This window comes from Lissotriton vulgaris, chromosome 5 (genome assembly GCF_964263255.1).
Source record: "Lissotriton vulgaris chromosome 5, aLisVul1.2, whole genome shotgun sequence".
Lineage (NCBI taxonomy): Eukaryota > Metazoa > Chordata > Amphibia > Caudata > Salamandridae > Lissotriton > Lissotriton vulgaris.
Window position 1 is genome coordinate 1,631,207,146 of NC_141693.1, and position 14,861 is coordinate 1,631,222,006.

Consider the following 14,861-nt stretch of genomic DNA (forward strand, 5'->3'; position numbering starts at 1 on the left):
GGTAGCCTTCTCTGATAGGGCGGTTTGAAGGCCGGCCTTCGGTCCTGTGTAGGGATTGGCTCCAGGTCTAGGTGGCTTTCCCTGGTTGGCCCTTGGGGATTTTTGCTTGGATTGGTCTGGGTATATCTTGGGGTCTGGATTTCTGTTCTCCTGTTTACAACATGGAGGGTAGAGGTGCAGACGTGCGTGAACTCGGCTGTGAGGATGGGGAGGTGGTCGCTGGTTCTTCCACTGCTCCTTCCATGGCAAATATTCAAAAAATGATTGAGGCTGCTGTGGCGGCGGCCTTTGTGGCTCATGATCCCAAGGGGCCTAAGAGACAGAAATTGGATGCCTCGGCTGAGGTAGATCCGGACGTTGACTCTGATGAGGAAGTGAAGGGTCGTTTTGTCCAAGGGGCTGACCTTCGCTGTGTTATGCAGCATGTTCGAGACAATCTGGGATTCCCTGATCCTGTGGAGGGTGGAGAGTCTGAAGACTTCTTCGCCAATTACCTGAAGAAAGATCCGGAAAGCCTCCCCATTCATACGTCTGTGAGGAAAGTGCTGGAGGGGGAGTGGAAGGATGTTGACAGGCATGCCTTTCCCCGGTTTCTGGCTAAGAGGTATCCCTTGCAGGGCTTCGCGGAGGAGTTTCCGGCTGTGGTGAAGGTGGATTCTCTGCTGGCTGGTATGGCGTCTCAGAGCCTGGTGGTGTCTGAAGATGCGGTGCCTTCTGATCCTGGGGACAAGCGTGTCGAGGGGGCCTTGAAGCGGTCCTTTGCAGCCTCCAATCTGGCTGTTCGGTCTGCTGCTTACACCAGCTATCTTGTTCAGTCGCTTCTTAAGGACTGTCAGGGTATTTCTGCGCAGCTCATGCAGGAAGAGGATCCCTCTGAGTCTTTGTCCATGTTGGAACAGCAGTTGCGTTTCATGGCTGACTTGTCCTTCGACTCCCTTAGTGCTGCGGCGGCGGCTGCTGGGGCCTCGGTTGCTGCTAGAAGGCAGTTGTGGCTTAAGTCTTGGAAGGCGGAAGCTGCTCAGAAGGCGGCCCTGATGAAGATTCCCTTCACGGGCTCTAAGCTGTTTGGGGAGCCGTTGGAAGCTTTGATTAAAAAGACAGCTGAGGACAAAAAATTGTTGGCTCCGGTCCGCTCTTCTCAGAAAGGGAAGTTTGCGGGTTATAAGCGGGCTTTTGGGCAGGCGTTTCAATCTAAGATGGCTGCTCAGCCCTTTCGTGGTAGGGGACGTGGCCGGGGTGTCCCTTCCTTCCACAAGTCCCGGGGTCAACAAGGTGCTTCCTCTTCTGCAGGTCCCTCCAAGTCGTGACTATGTGATGGATTCCTTGGAGGGGCCGGTTGGGGGTCGCCTCACCTCTTTTTTACCTGTCTGGGAGGAGTTCGTTCGGGATCTGTGGGTTCTACAGGTGGTACGGCTGGGCTACAGAATAGAATTTGGGACTCCTCCGGTGGATGTGTTCAAAGCTACCCCTGTTCCCAGGTCTCTGGCAAGATGTCGTGCTCTATTGGACGGAGTTCGGGACTTGGTGTCAAAGGGTGCTGTGGTGAGGGTGCCTGTGAGACAACAGGGTCGGGGGGTTTACTCAATCCTGTTTTTGATCCAAAAGCCAAATGGGGACTTCCGTCCGGTCCTGGATCTGAAGGCGGTGAACTTGTGTATCCCTCATCGGTCCTTCAAAATGGTGACTCTGCAGTTGATTCTTCCCTTCCTGTCGGTGGGAGATTTCCTGGCTTCTCTCGATCTACGGGACGCCTATTTTCATGTGCCAGTGCACGCAGATTCCCAGAGGTTCCTGCGTTTCTGTGTAGGGGTGGATCACTACCAGTTCCAGGTATTGCCCTTTGGCCTGTCTGCCTCTCCGAGGGTGTTTACTAAAGTGTTGGCGCCCTTGGTGGGTTTGTTGCTTGCTAAGGGTATACAGGTTTTCCCTTACTTGGACGATTGGCTGATTTCTTCCTCTTCTTTCCTTCAGGCTCAGTCACATTCCCGGGAGGTTTGCAGTCTCCTTCAACGGTTCGGGTGGATTCTGAACTTGGAAAAATCCCATCTTCACCCCACTCAGGAACTGTTGTTCATTGGGGGGGTGTTCAACACCAGGTTGGGGAAGGTCTTCCTGTCGGAACCCCGCAGACTGACTCTTGTGCACGAACTGAAGAAGGTGTTGGGGGCTCGGTCTTCCACGGCTCGCCAGTGGTTGCGTGTTCAGGGGCTGATGTCAGCAACTGTGATGATTGTTCCTTGGGCCCGCTTACACCTATACCCCCTTGTGAATCATCTTCTGGAGCATTGGGATCCGGCCTCTCTGAATTACGAGCTGTTGGTTCCGGGGAGTGTGTCCATCGCCCGGGAGTTGTCCTGGTGGCTGGTGGATCGGAACCTCTTACAGGGCTCGCCCTTTGTGTCCCAAGTGAGGTTGGTCCTGACGACCGACGCCAGCGAACTGGGTTGGGGTGCGGTCTTGGGTCAGGAGTCTGTGCAGGGTCTTTGGTCTGTGCCGGAGGCGGAGATGTCCTCAAATTGGCGGGAATTGAAGGCGGTTCAGTTGGCGTTGTCTCATTTTCTGCCTTGGGTCCTCCAGAGGGATGTGATGGTGCGGTCGGACAACACGGTGGTGGTGTGTTATATCAACCGCCAGGGGAGCGCGAGGGTGGCTTCCCTCAATTTGTTGGCTCAGAGGATAGGCCTGTGGGCGGAGTCTCACTTGTTGTCTCTGAGGGCTTTACATCTGCCTGGGATTTTGAACTCGGAGGCGGATCGCCTGAGCAGGGTGTTTCCCTCCCTGTCGGACATGTGCCTGTCTCAGGAAGTCTTTCATTGCCTGATGGCCCGGTTCGGGGTCCCGGTGGTGGACCTGTTTGCGGCCCCGGGGAACGCCTTGAGGGAGACGTTTTGTTCTCTGGTTCGCTCTGCCGAGGTTTGGAGGGTGGATGCCCTGTCCTTCCGGTGGGAGGGGGGCCTGATGTATGCCTTTCCCCCTATTGCCCTGCTGCCGCGTGTTCTGCTGAAGGTCAAATTGGATCGGGCTTCGGTGATCCTGGTGGCTCCGGATTGGTCCAGGCGGCCTTGGTTCCCTCTGTTGTTGAAGTTGGCAGTAGGGCCTTGCTGGAGGTTGCCGGTGGTCCCTTGTCCCTTGTCATTTCCCCCTCTGTCTCTGGAGTGTCTGGTCCGCCTGAGACTGGCGGGTTGGCTGTTGAGAGGATGAACCTTGTGGCGTTGGGGTGTTCTCCTTCTGTGGCGGAATTTAGTCAGAGATCCAGGCGCCCTTCGACTCTCAAATCCTATGCCCGGCATTGGGTTTCTTTTCAGTCTTGGTGTACGGCGCGTGGGTGGTCTGCATTGGAGGTGGATCCGGTACTGGTCTTGGACTTTTTGAAGGACGGCTTTGACTTGGGTCTGGCTGTGTCATCCCTGAGGGCTCAGTGGGCTGCTGTTCGGGCCTTTGGGGTTCGGTCTGTGACCCGGTGGTTCCCCTGGTGTCCCGTTTGTTGCGGAGTTGCTTCCTTCAGAAGCCTGTCATTCGGTCCTTTGCTCCTAGTTGGGATCTGCCTCTGGTTTTGGGGGCTTTGCAGGGGGCTCCCTTTGAGCCTCTACTGGAGGTGTCTTTGAGGTTTCTGACGATCAAGGTGCTGTTCCTGGTGGCTATTACGTCGGCTAGGCGGATTGGGGAGTTGGGCTCCTTGCTTCGTTCGGCCCCTTTTTTACGTTTCTTTCCTGATCGGGTGGTACTGCGGCCTGATCCTTCCTTTGTTCCCAAGGTCCCTTCCTCTTTTCACTGCTCTGCGGATCTGGTTTTGCCTGTTTTATGTCCTGATCCTCTTTCAGAGGTTGAGGTGCGGCTGCACTGTTTGGATGTTCGGAGGGCTCTTGAGATCTATTTGTTGCGTACTGGGCCGTTTCGTAAGGTGGAATCCCTTTTTGTGACCTTTGGCCTGGCTGGTCAGGGTCTTAAGCCTTCTGGGGCTACCCTCTGTCGTTGGCTACGATGGGCTGTGGGTGCTGCGTATGAGGCCTGTGGTGTGTTGGCTCCAGGGTCTGTTCAGGGAAGGTCGACTCGGGGGGTGGCGGCTTCCTGGGCTTGTTTTCAGGGGGCTTCCATGGCTGAAATCTGCAGGGCTGCTACCTGGAGTTCTCCGCACACCTTTATGTCCCATTATCGTTTGGTGGTTGGGGGGACTGATTCTGCTGCGTTTGGGGACGCTGTGTTGCGTTCTACTCCGGTGGTGTGACTTTCTGTGCTTTAATAAAGTCTGTTTTTTGCTACTGAGTGAAGCCGATTATTGCTTTGGTATCTGCTCATGTAGTTAGGACTGGGACGGGGAGGGCTGACGAGGAGGTAATGACCGGTTACTCACCGGTAATATTCATTACTCCGAGTCGTAGCCCTCCCCGTCCCAGTCCAGGTTCCCATCCCTCCCTCCCTGTTTCGGCTTCTTGTGCTTGTTGGGTACAGGTTGTTGATTGGCAGGTCACAGGGTTATATGCCTCAGGGTATGGGTGTGGCCTGGAGGGAAGGGATGGGTTTCAAGTTGCTTGGGAGTTTCTGGTGGGAGGAGCTATGCTCATGTAGTTAGGACTGGGACGGGGAGGGCTACGACTCGGAGTAATGAATATTACCGGTGAGTAACCGGTCATTAATCTTTCTCACCAACTATGACAGTGGAATGTTGTTGACCCTGGGTGTTGATGCACAGGAGATCACTTGGCTTGCTCGAGGCTTGCCATGAACTCTGGTTCAGACTTGCTGATGGGGTGATAAGATTTGTAGTAGACAGGAAGCAACAACAATTGCCTTCTTCATAGTGATAGTTACCTATAAGGGTAAGCCCAATTAACTTCACTGGGAGCTGGGTATAGAGCAGTACATTAGAAGAATGGTCCCAGTATACGGATTAGTGTGTATGAAATAACCACAAAGTTATATTTAGTTAAAAAAAACTTTAAAAAAACATAGTATTCTTGATGTACAGAGTTGTTTAATCACATTGAACAACCAGTAATTCACTTCCATTGCGGACACATGTGTAAGGCAGTGCCCCAGGAAGGAAGGGTGAGGGTATGGTGAATGAAGTGAGAATAAGGAAGTGAGTTAAACAGTGTACAATTCACATACTCAGTTATTTTACAAAACAAAAAGGGTCTCACACAAGAGCAAAGTTATTCACATAAGCTACAAATGTTAGATAGCCATAGTTCCAAACAAAGTCACAGTGATGAATCGCTGTTGGTCAAACTGGCTTGTGTGGTAGATGTCGACGTTTCGACCCCTTGGTAGTGGTAGGTAAGTGTGTCCCTTACGTCGGGGTCTTTCTCAGGACAGGAGTGTAGGAGAGGGAGAGTGGGGGCGGGTTACCATCAGTGGCCCATACGTTGGGCATGAGGAGTAGGAGGGCATGTGGGCTCCAAACTGTTGGGAGAGAGAGCAGTCACTTGTGGAGGTACTAATCCATGCATGAAAAGTAGGCAAACTTGCAAACACATGCACACTGACAAAATGAATCAGTGTTAGAGGGTGTAGGTACAAAGGTCTCTGAACACAAAAGGCAAGTGTTAGCAATCCAGACTTAGAGACTGAGATTAATTTAAGCTGCTGGTTTCCGGTGCTTAGCACCGTCTGTTATTTTACAGGGACGGGTCTATTCGATTGTTCTCCCCTGGGCAGTGGGCCCTGTAATTAATCAAATAAAGCACCTTTCCTGTTCTTGAATGTTTACCTTGGTATGTCTCCAGAGAATAGCCCACCCAGGTCCAGGCATGATGACTGCATCACGTTAGGGATCTCAGCAGTGCACGCTTGCCCTTGACTAAGGAGTCTCAATATTCCAATTGGATAATATTTGTGATTTAGGGCGGGCTGAAGGGTGAGCTGGGGCGAAGAAGGCTGGGAAAGTCTGTTCACATCGGATAACCATAAAGTGCTTAGCATCAGTGCTTTAAATGGAAAAAAATAAGTGCAGGTACTCACCAAAAGGAGCAGCGGGCGGAGTTTAGGGCGGGGCAAAGGAGGAACAAGGGGCGGGGTTAGCTTTTTGACCATGCCAAGGTTGTATGCACGAAATCTCGTTGCATTTTATCAACCGCCTATGGATTACATGCTGCTTCAGCCTGCCTTAAATCGAACCGGTGGTCTACAGCCCACTGAGCCATCTGTCCAGTACTGGTACTCTTTTGTAACATGCACACGTCACTTTTCTCTTGTAACATACTGTTTGCTACCTCTTACATTTTGTTTGCTTTAGATACTTGCGCAAGTGCCACCATTGCCTCATGTAACGTTTGTTCTTGTGCTGGAGTGTCCACACATATCACTTTTTCCTCCTGTAATGTATCGTTTGCTACCTCTTGTATTTTGTTTGCTCACAATTGTCACTTTTGCCTCATGTAACTTAACGTTTGCTTTTGTAATTTGTTCACTTGTAATTTTCTCCTCATGTATCATTACTGTTCCTATTGTTAAGCGCTCTGACACCTTCGGGTAAAGTCTGTGCTATATAAATATTTACAACAAGGGGTGGTGAGGGACAGAGTCTCTGAATTAAGCAGAAAGCTCTCACCCAGTCAAGAGATCAGGGCTAGATCCAACACCGTTTTTTAGCTCACTGCACCATTCCAGTTTCAGAACCTGGCTGTATGCAAATTAGTCTGTTCCTGTCCCAGTGCATGATGGAAACAGGGCAAACCAAACTACAAAAGCCAATTCTTATACTGGGAAGGAAACAAGCTCCCGGGGACCGGTTTCTGGCATTACAGCCGTCTTCGGCCCGGTTTGCTTGAATCCTGATGGTGCAATGAGCAAGGGTCTCACATCTGAGAATACCCTTCCACGCTTAGGGTGGACAAAAATATTTACAACAAGGGGTGGTGAGGGACAGAGTCTCTGAATTAAGCAGAAAGCTCTCACCCAGTCAAGAGATCAGGGCTAGATCCAACACCGTTTTTTAGCTCACTGCACCATCCCAGTTTCAGAACCTGGCTGTATGCAAATTAGTCTGTTCCTGTCCCAGTGCATGATGGGAACAGGGCAAACCAAACTACAAAAGCCAATTCTTATACTGGGAAGGAAACAAGCTCCCGGGGACCGGTTCCTGGCATTACAGCCGTCTTCGGCCCGGTTTGCTTGAATCCTGATGGTGCAATGAGCAAGGGTCTCACATCTGAGAATACCCTTCCACGCTTAGGGTGGACAAAAATATTTACAACAAGGGGTGGTGAGGGACAGAGTCTCTGAATTAAGCAGAAAGCTCTCACCCAGTCAAGAGATCAGGGCTAGATCCAACACCGTTTTTTAGATCACTGCACCATCCCAGTTTCAGAACCTGGCTGTATGCAAATTAGTCTGTTCCTGTCCCAGTGCATGATGGGAACAGGGCAAACCAAACTATAAAAGCCAATTCTTATACTGGGAAGGAAACAAGCTCCCGGGGACCGGTTTCTGGCATTACAGCCGTCTTCGGCCCGGTTTGCTTGAATCCTGATGGTGCAATGAGCAAGGGTCTCACATCTGAGAATACCCTTCCACGCTTAGGGTGGACAAAAATATTTACAACAAGGGGTGGTGAGGGACAGAGTCTCTGAATTAAGCAGAAAGCTCTCACCCAGTCAAGAGATCAGGGCTAGATCCAACACCGTTTTTTAGCATACTGCGAGTAGCACCTACTCTGGAATCCATAAGGATTAGTGTTGAATTAGTATGGTGAAACATGAAATTAATTTGAGTGGTGGGTATGTTAGTCAGTTATTTGGATTGAGAAAGGATGGGGTGGGGTAGAAAAGGTAAAAAGGTTTGCATTTATATAGCGCATGTAACCCTGATGGGTGGTTGAAACGCTTTATTGGTGAGTAGCACACTTCTGTTATTTTGATTGAAAAAGATAGTGGAGAGATGGAAGAGTGAATGATTTTTTTTATTATCATTTGTTTTTTTTAGGTCATAGCAGTAGGAGGAGGCTTTTGGATGAGTAAAAAGGGTTTTTGGAGGGGAAGAGACAGAGGGAAGAGTTTAGAAATGTTTATTTTAGGGGATCGGTGTAGTAAAAGAGGTGTCAGATGATGCAAGGAGGGGTAGAGTAGGAGAGAGTCTAGAAAGGGTTATTTTAGGGATCACAGTGGTGGTATGGGGTTTGGGATAAATGAGAGAGTGGATGTAGAGGATATATTGATAGATGTACAGGGTGAGGGATGGGGTAGTGCATTGGAAAGAGTAGTAGAAAGAAGTTTGAGATGAGTCAGAAAGTTGGGCTAGAAGATATATTGAGAGAAGTATAGGCTGAGAAATAGGGTAGTGCATTAAAAATGCCAAATTAGAAGAAAGTGATAAATATATAGATCCATAAGTACATTGAAAGTATATAGATGCATAAAGACAATTGACTGACAAACATTTGTCAACGGCCATTTACCTGACCAAATCACTGTGATGCGAAACTTCAGTGAGGTAATTATTATGTTGAACATATTTAAAAGCACATTAATTCTGATTGTCACAGTAGCTGCACTGTAATGCAAATTATTTGCAACTGCAGTTATGTAGTGCTTTTTAACCCACCTCGAAATGCCGAAGTGCTATGATACCCAGCTTCGAAGAGCTACACAGAACAGGCATTAGTTAAAGCCGCACCCAGTTTAACTCATTCCACTGACCTCGGAAGAATGAAAGGGGAGCTCGCTCTAATTTGAATATGTCTCTACCGGTATTTGAATAAGTGTCTGCAGATTGCACAGGAATATTTGCAGCAGTTGTTTCACCCACTTGCTGTCTTCCGCTTCAGAGAGCAATAAAAACAGCCAAATAAATAACAGGACCAACATAAACGGAGTTTAGGTCATGGTTTTCCATGATTTTTTATTTTTTTATTTTTAATTTAGCTTACAAAAATACATTTCATTGGGCGGTAAAATATTTATCAGCAAGGGCATTTTTCAGCCCTGAGAGCGGTTCTCAGTTAATCAGTTTTATTTCCAATGAACTCGCACCAGAGTATTTCGTAGCAAAACACTCTAATAAATTTAAGGCATTGTATATGGCAATGCCTTTAATTTATGAGCATTGTGTACTTCTAGTTGCTGCTTGCAGGTTTTCAAAACATAAATAAAAGGCATTGTCATTTACAATGCCAATAGCTAAAAATGTTGCAAATGCGAGACCTATTGCATTGCAAATGCTTGTTTATGATGTAATGCTGGTTAACTTTCTATAATAAACACTCTTTCCTAGGAACTCATGGCGCTTTATCAGTAACGCTCGGTTTCCCAAACATAATTTAAGGCAGAAATAACTTAGTTGTTTCTTAACAATTGGACTATTAACCCCTTCCTTGCTCGTGACGGAACCACTCCGTCACGAGCCACGGATGCGCTATGCTAATGACGGAGTGGTTCCATCACGGCACGGCCGCCCCGCCTACACAGCATCAATTTCGCGCCTGGCAGCGGTTTAATTGAGCGGGCGGGGCCGTGACGGAACCACTCCGTCATTAGCACAGCGCGTCCGTGGCTCGTGACGAAGTGGTTCCGTCACGAGCATGGTGGCGCCGCGCTGTCCCCCCTAGCGCCGTGGTGGAATTACAGCCGCGGCCAAGGGGTTAATTACAAACTTGCTTCTCTTCTCATGCTGTCATATTGCAGGATAACATTATCCAAATCAGCCTCACATATGCTCACCTTACACAGAATGCAGGGATCCTTGTCCACACTGCTCTGCCATGCTTGTTTGGGGGATTGGTGGGGGTGCTTGCAGTGTAAGCCTGATGAGCGACCACTGCGCCTTCATCTGCCGGGTCGCCCCCACGCTCCTCGTGTCTACTGATCCTGCGCCTTACCTGCCTCCTGCTGCCTGTGCCTGCCTGCTCGCCTACGCCGTTTGCCTACTGCGTCTGCTCCCTCATCCAGCATCCCAGCCGCCGCAGGGCCACCCGCCAAGCCCGCACTCATTTTTCCCGCCGCTGCCTGCCTGCCGCCCCGCCCCCGCCAGCCGATTGGCTCCCACGCTCCCGCCTCCCAGCGGACCTACCCTCCAGGCTCCCTTCTTATAACGCCCCTGGAGCGACCGCGCAGCGGACGCGCGCAGCGGGAGCGCCGACTGAGCGCCGAAGGTGCGCCAAAGGTAAGCCCGTCTGCGCCCGTCCGCGCCTGGACCGCGCCCAGTGCCAGGACCCCTGGCCCCCGTCGACACCAGCCGACCCGCCGGACCTACGACTCCACCGACCTCTACGCACTCAACGCCGGGAGAATCCCGGGATGCTACCGAGCCACCCCGAGACGCACCCACGGACCCTTCTGCTGCCACTCCTGCAAGTTCACCTGCAACCGGACCTGCACTACAACAGCACTGACCAAGCCGAGCACCAGCAACAACCACCTCAAGTGCATCCTGCTCAACACCCGCTCCATCCACAGACACGCCGTCAAGCTCTGGAACCTGCTCGACACCACAGCCCCAGACGTCGCCTTCCTCACGGAAACCTGGATGAACGCCACCTCAGCGCCCGACATCGCCATCGCCATCCCGGACGGCTACAAGATCATCCGGAGGGACCGCGTCAACCAGACAGGAGGAGGCATCGCCATCATCCACCGGAACTCCATCCGCATCACGACCAACACCAATGACACCCTCGCACCCACCCAACACCTGCACTTCCAGATTCTCATCAACCCCAAGACCACCCTCGGAGGCACCCTCATCTACAGACCCCAGGGACCAAGCACACAATTCAGCGAAGACATCGCCGACTTCATCAGCCCGCACGCCCTCCCCTCCGCTGACTACATCCTCCTCTGGGACCTCAACTTCCACCTGGAGAACAACAACGACCGCAACACCACCACCCTGCTGGACAACCTTGCCAACATCGGACTGAAGCAGCTAGTGACCCCCCCCCACTCACTACGCCGGACACACACTCGACCCCGTCTTCTCATCGCCTTCAGCCACGCCACCGGACTCCACTGGATGGACCACAGCTGCGTCCACTTCAGCTTCAGAAGGACCACGATCCACCACCACCAGCAACAGGTTGCACGCAGAAGTTGGAACAGGATCACAGCCGACCAGCTCGCGACTTCCCTGAGCATGAACCCTCCCACCAGCGCAACGAACCCAATCCAGGCGGCCACCAACCTCGCGAAGTGGATCAGCAACTGCGCAGACGACCTCGCCCCTCTGAAGACCCCGCCTAGCAGACCCGGCAGCAAGAAAGCCCCATGGTTCACCGACAAACTCAAGAGCTCCAAGAAGAACTGCCGAGCCCTCGAGAAAGCCTGGCGCAGAGACCCAACACCGAACAACATGACTGCCCTCAAGCTCGCCACCCGAAAACACCACCAACTAATCCACGCCACCAAGAAAACTGCATTCAAGGAACGACTGGACAACAACGCCCACAACAGCAAGGAACTCTTCAACATCGTTAAAGAGCTCTCCAACCCCAATGCCGGAAACAACGACATCACCCCTTCACAAGACCTCTGCAACTCCCTCGCCTCCTACTTCCACAACAAGATCGCAGACATACACAACAGCTCCAGCACTCAACCGACGCACGCCACGACTGAACCACCGCCCCCCACCACCACCCTCCACGCCTGGACCCCGATCAGCACCGAAGACACCATCCGCACGATGAACTCCATCCACTCCGGATCTCCGACCGACCCCTGCCCTCACCACGTCTTCAACAAGGCCGACGCTGTCATCGCCCCCCACCTGCGGGGCATCATCAACACCTCCTTCGACACCGCTACCTTCCCGGAGAGCTGGAAGCACGCCGAACTCAGTGCTCTACTAAAGAAGCCATCAGCCGACCCCACCGACCTCATGAACTACCGCCCCATCTCGCTGCTCCCGTTTCCTGCAAAAGTCATCAAGAAGACCGTCAACAAGCAGCTGGCCGCCTTCCTTGAGTCGAACGGATCCCTTGACCTCTCGCAGTCTGGCTTCCGGGCCAACCACAGCACCGAGACCGCCCTGATCGCAGCCACCGATGACATCCGAGCCCTGCTCGACAACGGAGAAACAGCGGCCCTCATCCTCCTAGACCTCTCCGCGGCCTTTGACACTGTCTGCCACCGCACCCTAGTGCAGCGCCTCAGCAACGTCGGAATCCAGGAGAAGGCACTGGAATGGATCACCTTGTTCCTCGCCGCAAGGACACAGAGAGTCCGCCTCCCCCCGTTCAGATCAGAAGCCACCGAAGTCATCTGCGGCGTTCCTCAAGGCTCCTCGCTCAGCCCAACCCTTTTCAACGTCTACATGAGCCCCCTCGCAGCCATCGCACGCCAACACAACCTCAACATCATCTCCTACGCCGACGACACCCAGCTGATCCTCTCCCTCACCAACGACCCCGCCACCGCCAGAGCCAACCTACACGAAGGGATGACAGACGTAGCCAAGTGGATGATGAACAGCCGCCTGAAACTGAACTCAGACAAGACGGAAGTCCTCATCCTGGGATCTTCACCCTCCGCCTGGGACGACTCCTGGTGGCCCCCCGCCCTGGGCAGCGCACCCAAACCAACAGACCACGCACGCAACCTGGGCTTCATCCTGGACTCCTCCCTCTCCATGACCAGACAAGTCAACGCCGTCTCCTCGTCGTGCTTCAACATCCTACGCATGCTACGTAAGATCTTCCGGTGGATCCCCACCGAGACCAGGAAGACGGTCACTCAGGCCCTCGTCACCAGCCGTTTGGACTACAGCAACTCCCTCTACGCCGGAACCACCGCCAAACTCCAGAAGAGACTTCAGCGGATTCAGAACGCCTCAGCACGACTCATTCTGGACATCCCCCGTCGCAGCCACATCTCCAGACACCTGAGAGATCTGCACTGGCTCCCGGTCAACAAGAGAATCAACTTCCGTCTCCTCACCCACGCACACAAAGCCCTACACAACCAAGGCCCAGGATACCTCAAAAGCCGCCTCAACTTCTACGCTCCCACACGCCAACCTCGCCGCCGTCCCCCGCATTCGAGGAGCCACCACAGGAGGAAGGTCCTTCTCCTACCTGGCCGCCAAGACTTGGAACTCCCTCCCGACCCACCTCTGCCTGACCCAGGACCACCTTGCCTTCAGGAAGCAGCTCAAGACCTGGCTGTTCGAGCAGTAGCGGACCCCCCTCCCCTAGCGCCTTGAGACCCTCCAGGTGAGTAGTGCGCTATATAAATGCTTTGATTGATTGATTGATGACCCCAGATAAGGTACAGCTGCTTGACCAGGCTTCCATGCGTGCCCCACTTCGGAAACACGTCAGAAGTTACCAAAATACATAGGAAGCTGGGATCAACATGCTTCCAGTTTCTTCATTAAAGACACCACTAGTCTTAGGGGATTCACGTGGCCAGGTAGGCATGGCCTCAGCTTACATTTTTTTTTTTTTTAGGAACAGGACATCTGCCTTCGTGACCGCACCAGGGGTACTTGCCTTATATTCACTATGTTAGCAAGTTTATTGTGATGACCATAGCAAAACAAATTAGTCCAAGGCACGGCGGGCCAAGCACTTTGGCTTTTTTCTGTTCAGTGTTAGGTTGGCGTGAGAAAGCCAAAATACTCGAGGACTATCAAACACGATGGTGTTGGACCCCTCCACAGTGGAGAAGTGTGGCTTACTGGTTAGAGGAGGCATACCCTGAAGCAGAGGTCAGACCCGGGACCAGGGTTCAATTCCCGACGTGGCAGGGTCTTGAGCCCAATTGTCCATGGACTCAATAATTCTTTCTTTGGTGCCCACTCTAATCACGGGTTCACACTCTGCAACTCTGGGCATTAAGCTTGCTTAATCTCCACAACGCCCCCCCCCCCCTTGGCGGGATGCCTGGCTTTCACCTTGGGGATGCCCAGTATGGGTTATCTCACAGGGAAAAGCCAGGACGGGTTCCCAAGGCAAGCGCCGAGATGCCCTAGGGTAAGTCGAGCGCTATATAAGAACACACATACATACATACATACTACTGCTGTGTGCCACTGACTAGGAACCGAAAGGGCGGACTGTTTCCCGCCTCCCAATCAAACGTTAGAAACCCTGTGGTGAAGAATGAAAGGTGCAGCAGAGCCAATGAATGGCCACGACTGCGAACAGATGTTGAAAGGACACAAACATAGCTGTGCGGGTGCGAGATAACGAAGGGTTTGGGTTGCTCCCAGTTCAATGCGTACATCAGTCACAAAAATTATTTTAACCCAAAACATCCAGTGAAGCGTTTAATTAAACTCCGTATTATCTCTGTGTTTACGGAGGGGGCTTCCTCGGGAGAGTTCCAGTGTCTTGTCTGCTTGCCTTTCTTTCTTTTTTTTTTTTGCAAGAAAAAAACATACTTTATTGCATACAAAAATAGGATGTGCGATTGTTTTCACTTTAAATTAAGGTGTGGTCTAGGTGGGACACTAGTCGAACACTCCCAGGCAGATCACAACCCAGCTGAATATGTGCCCATATCTTTGAGGTCCATTGTTACTAATTAGTTGTATCTGCTTTAAAAGGTATGTGCCCCTCGCCACATATAACAGACATGGTTGTGCCCTCAAAAACTACAACCTTTCATCCCACTGCTAATCCATGGATTATATCCGTGATAAGTGGATGTCTGAAACAAAAAAAAGGGAGCGGGCGGGGATACTCCGTATATTTAATTTATGACATGGTCTACCTAAAAAACAGAAACCTCTCGAGTAAAGAAATTGCAAAAAAAAAAAAAAAGGATTGATTGATTGGAGGTGCATGTATGAAGGCTGTTGTAGCAAAGACCATCTGGTAATGCAGTCATTTTCTTTTTACAGTGACCACTTTTAACAAACTTGAATTCGTTGTAGAGGACGGAAAGTAAATTACTGGCTAAAAGAAAAAACTTGACGGAGATGCT

At 51.6% G+C, this 14,861-nt stretch overlaps 2 protein-coding genes across 2 annotated transcripts in view; one reads left to right on the plus strand and one right to left on the minus strand.

Moving 5' to 3' along the window:
* The window catches only part of PRR29 (proline rich 29), a 715,263-nt gene that overhangs the window by 573,071 nt on the left and 127,331 nt on the right, over positions 1–14,861 (minus strand). The window lies entirely within an intron of this gene.
* LOC147716869 (lamina-associated polypeptide 2, isoforms alpha/zeta-like) lies at positions 162–1,307 on the plus strand. The gene has a single exon (XM_086920448.1). The coding sequence runs from the start codon at positions 162–164 to the stop codon at positions 1,305–1,307; it is 1,146 nt and encodes a 381-aa protein (XP_086776574.1).

Excerpts from the sequence above, each read along its gene's own strand:
- LOC147716869 (XM_086920448.1), top strand. The coding sequence starts at position 162 with ATGGAGGGTAGAGGTGCAGACGTGCGTGAACTCGGCTGTGAGGATGGG.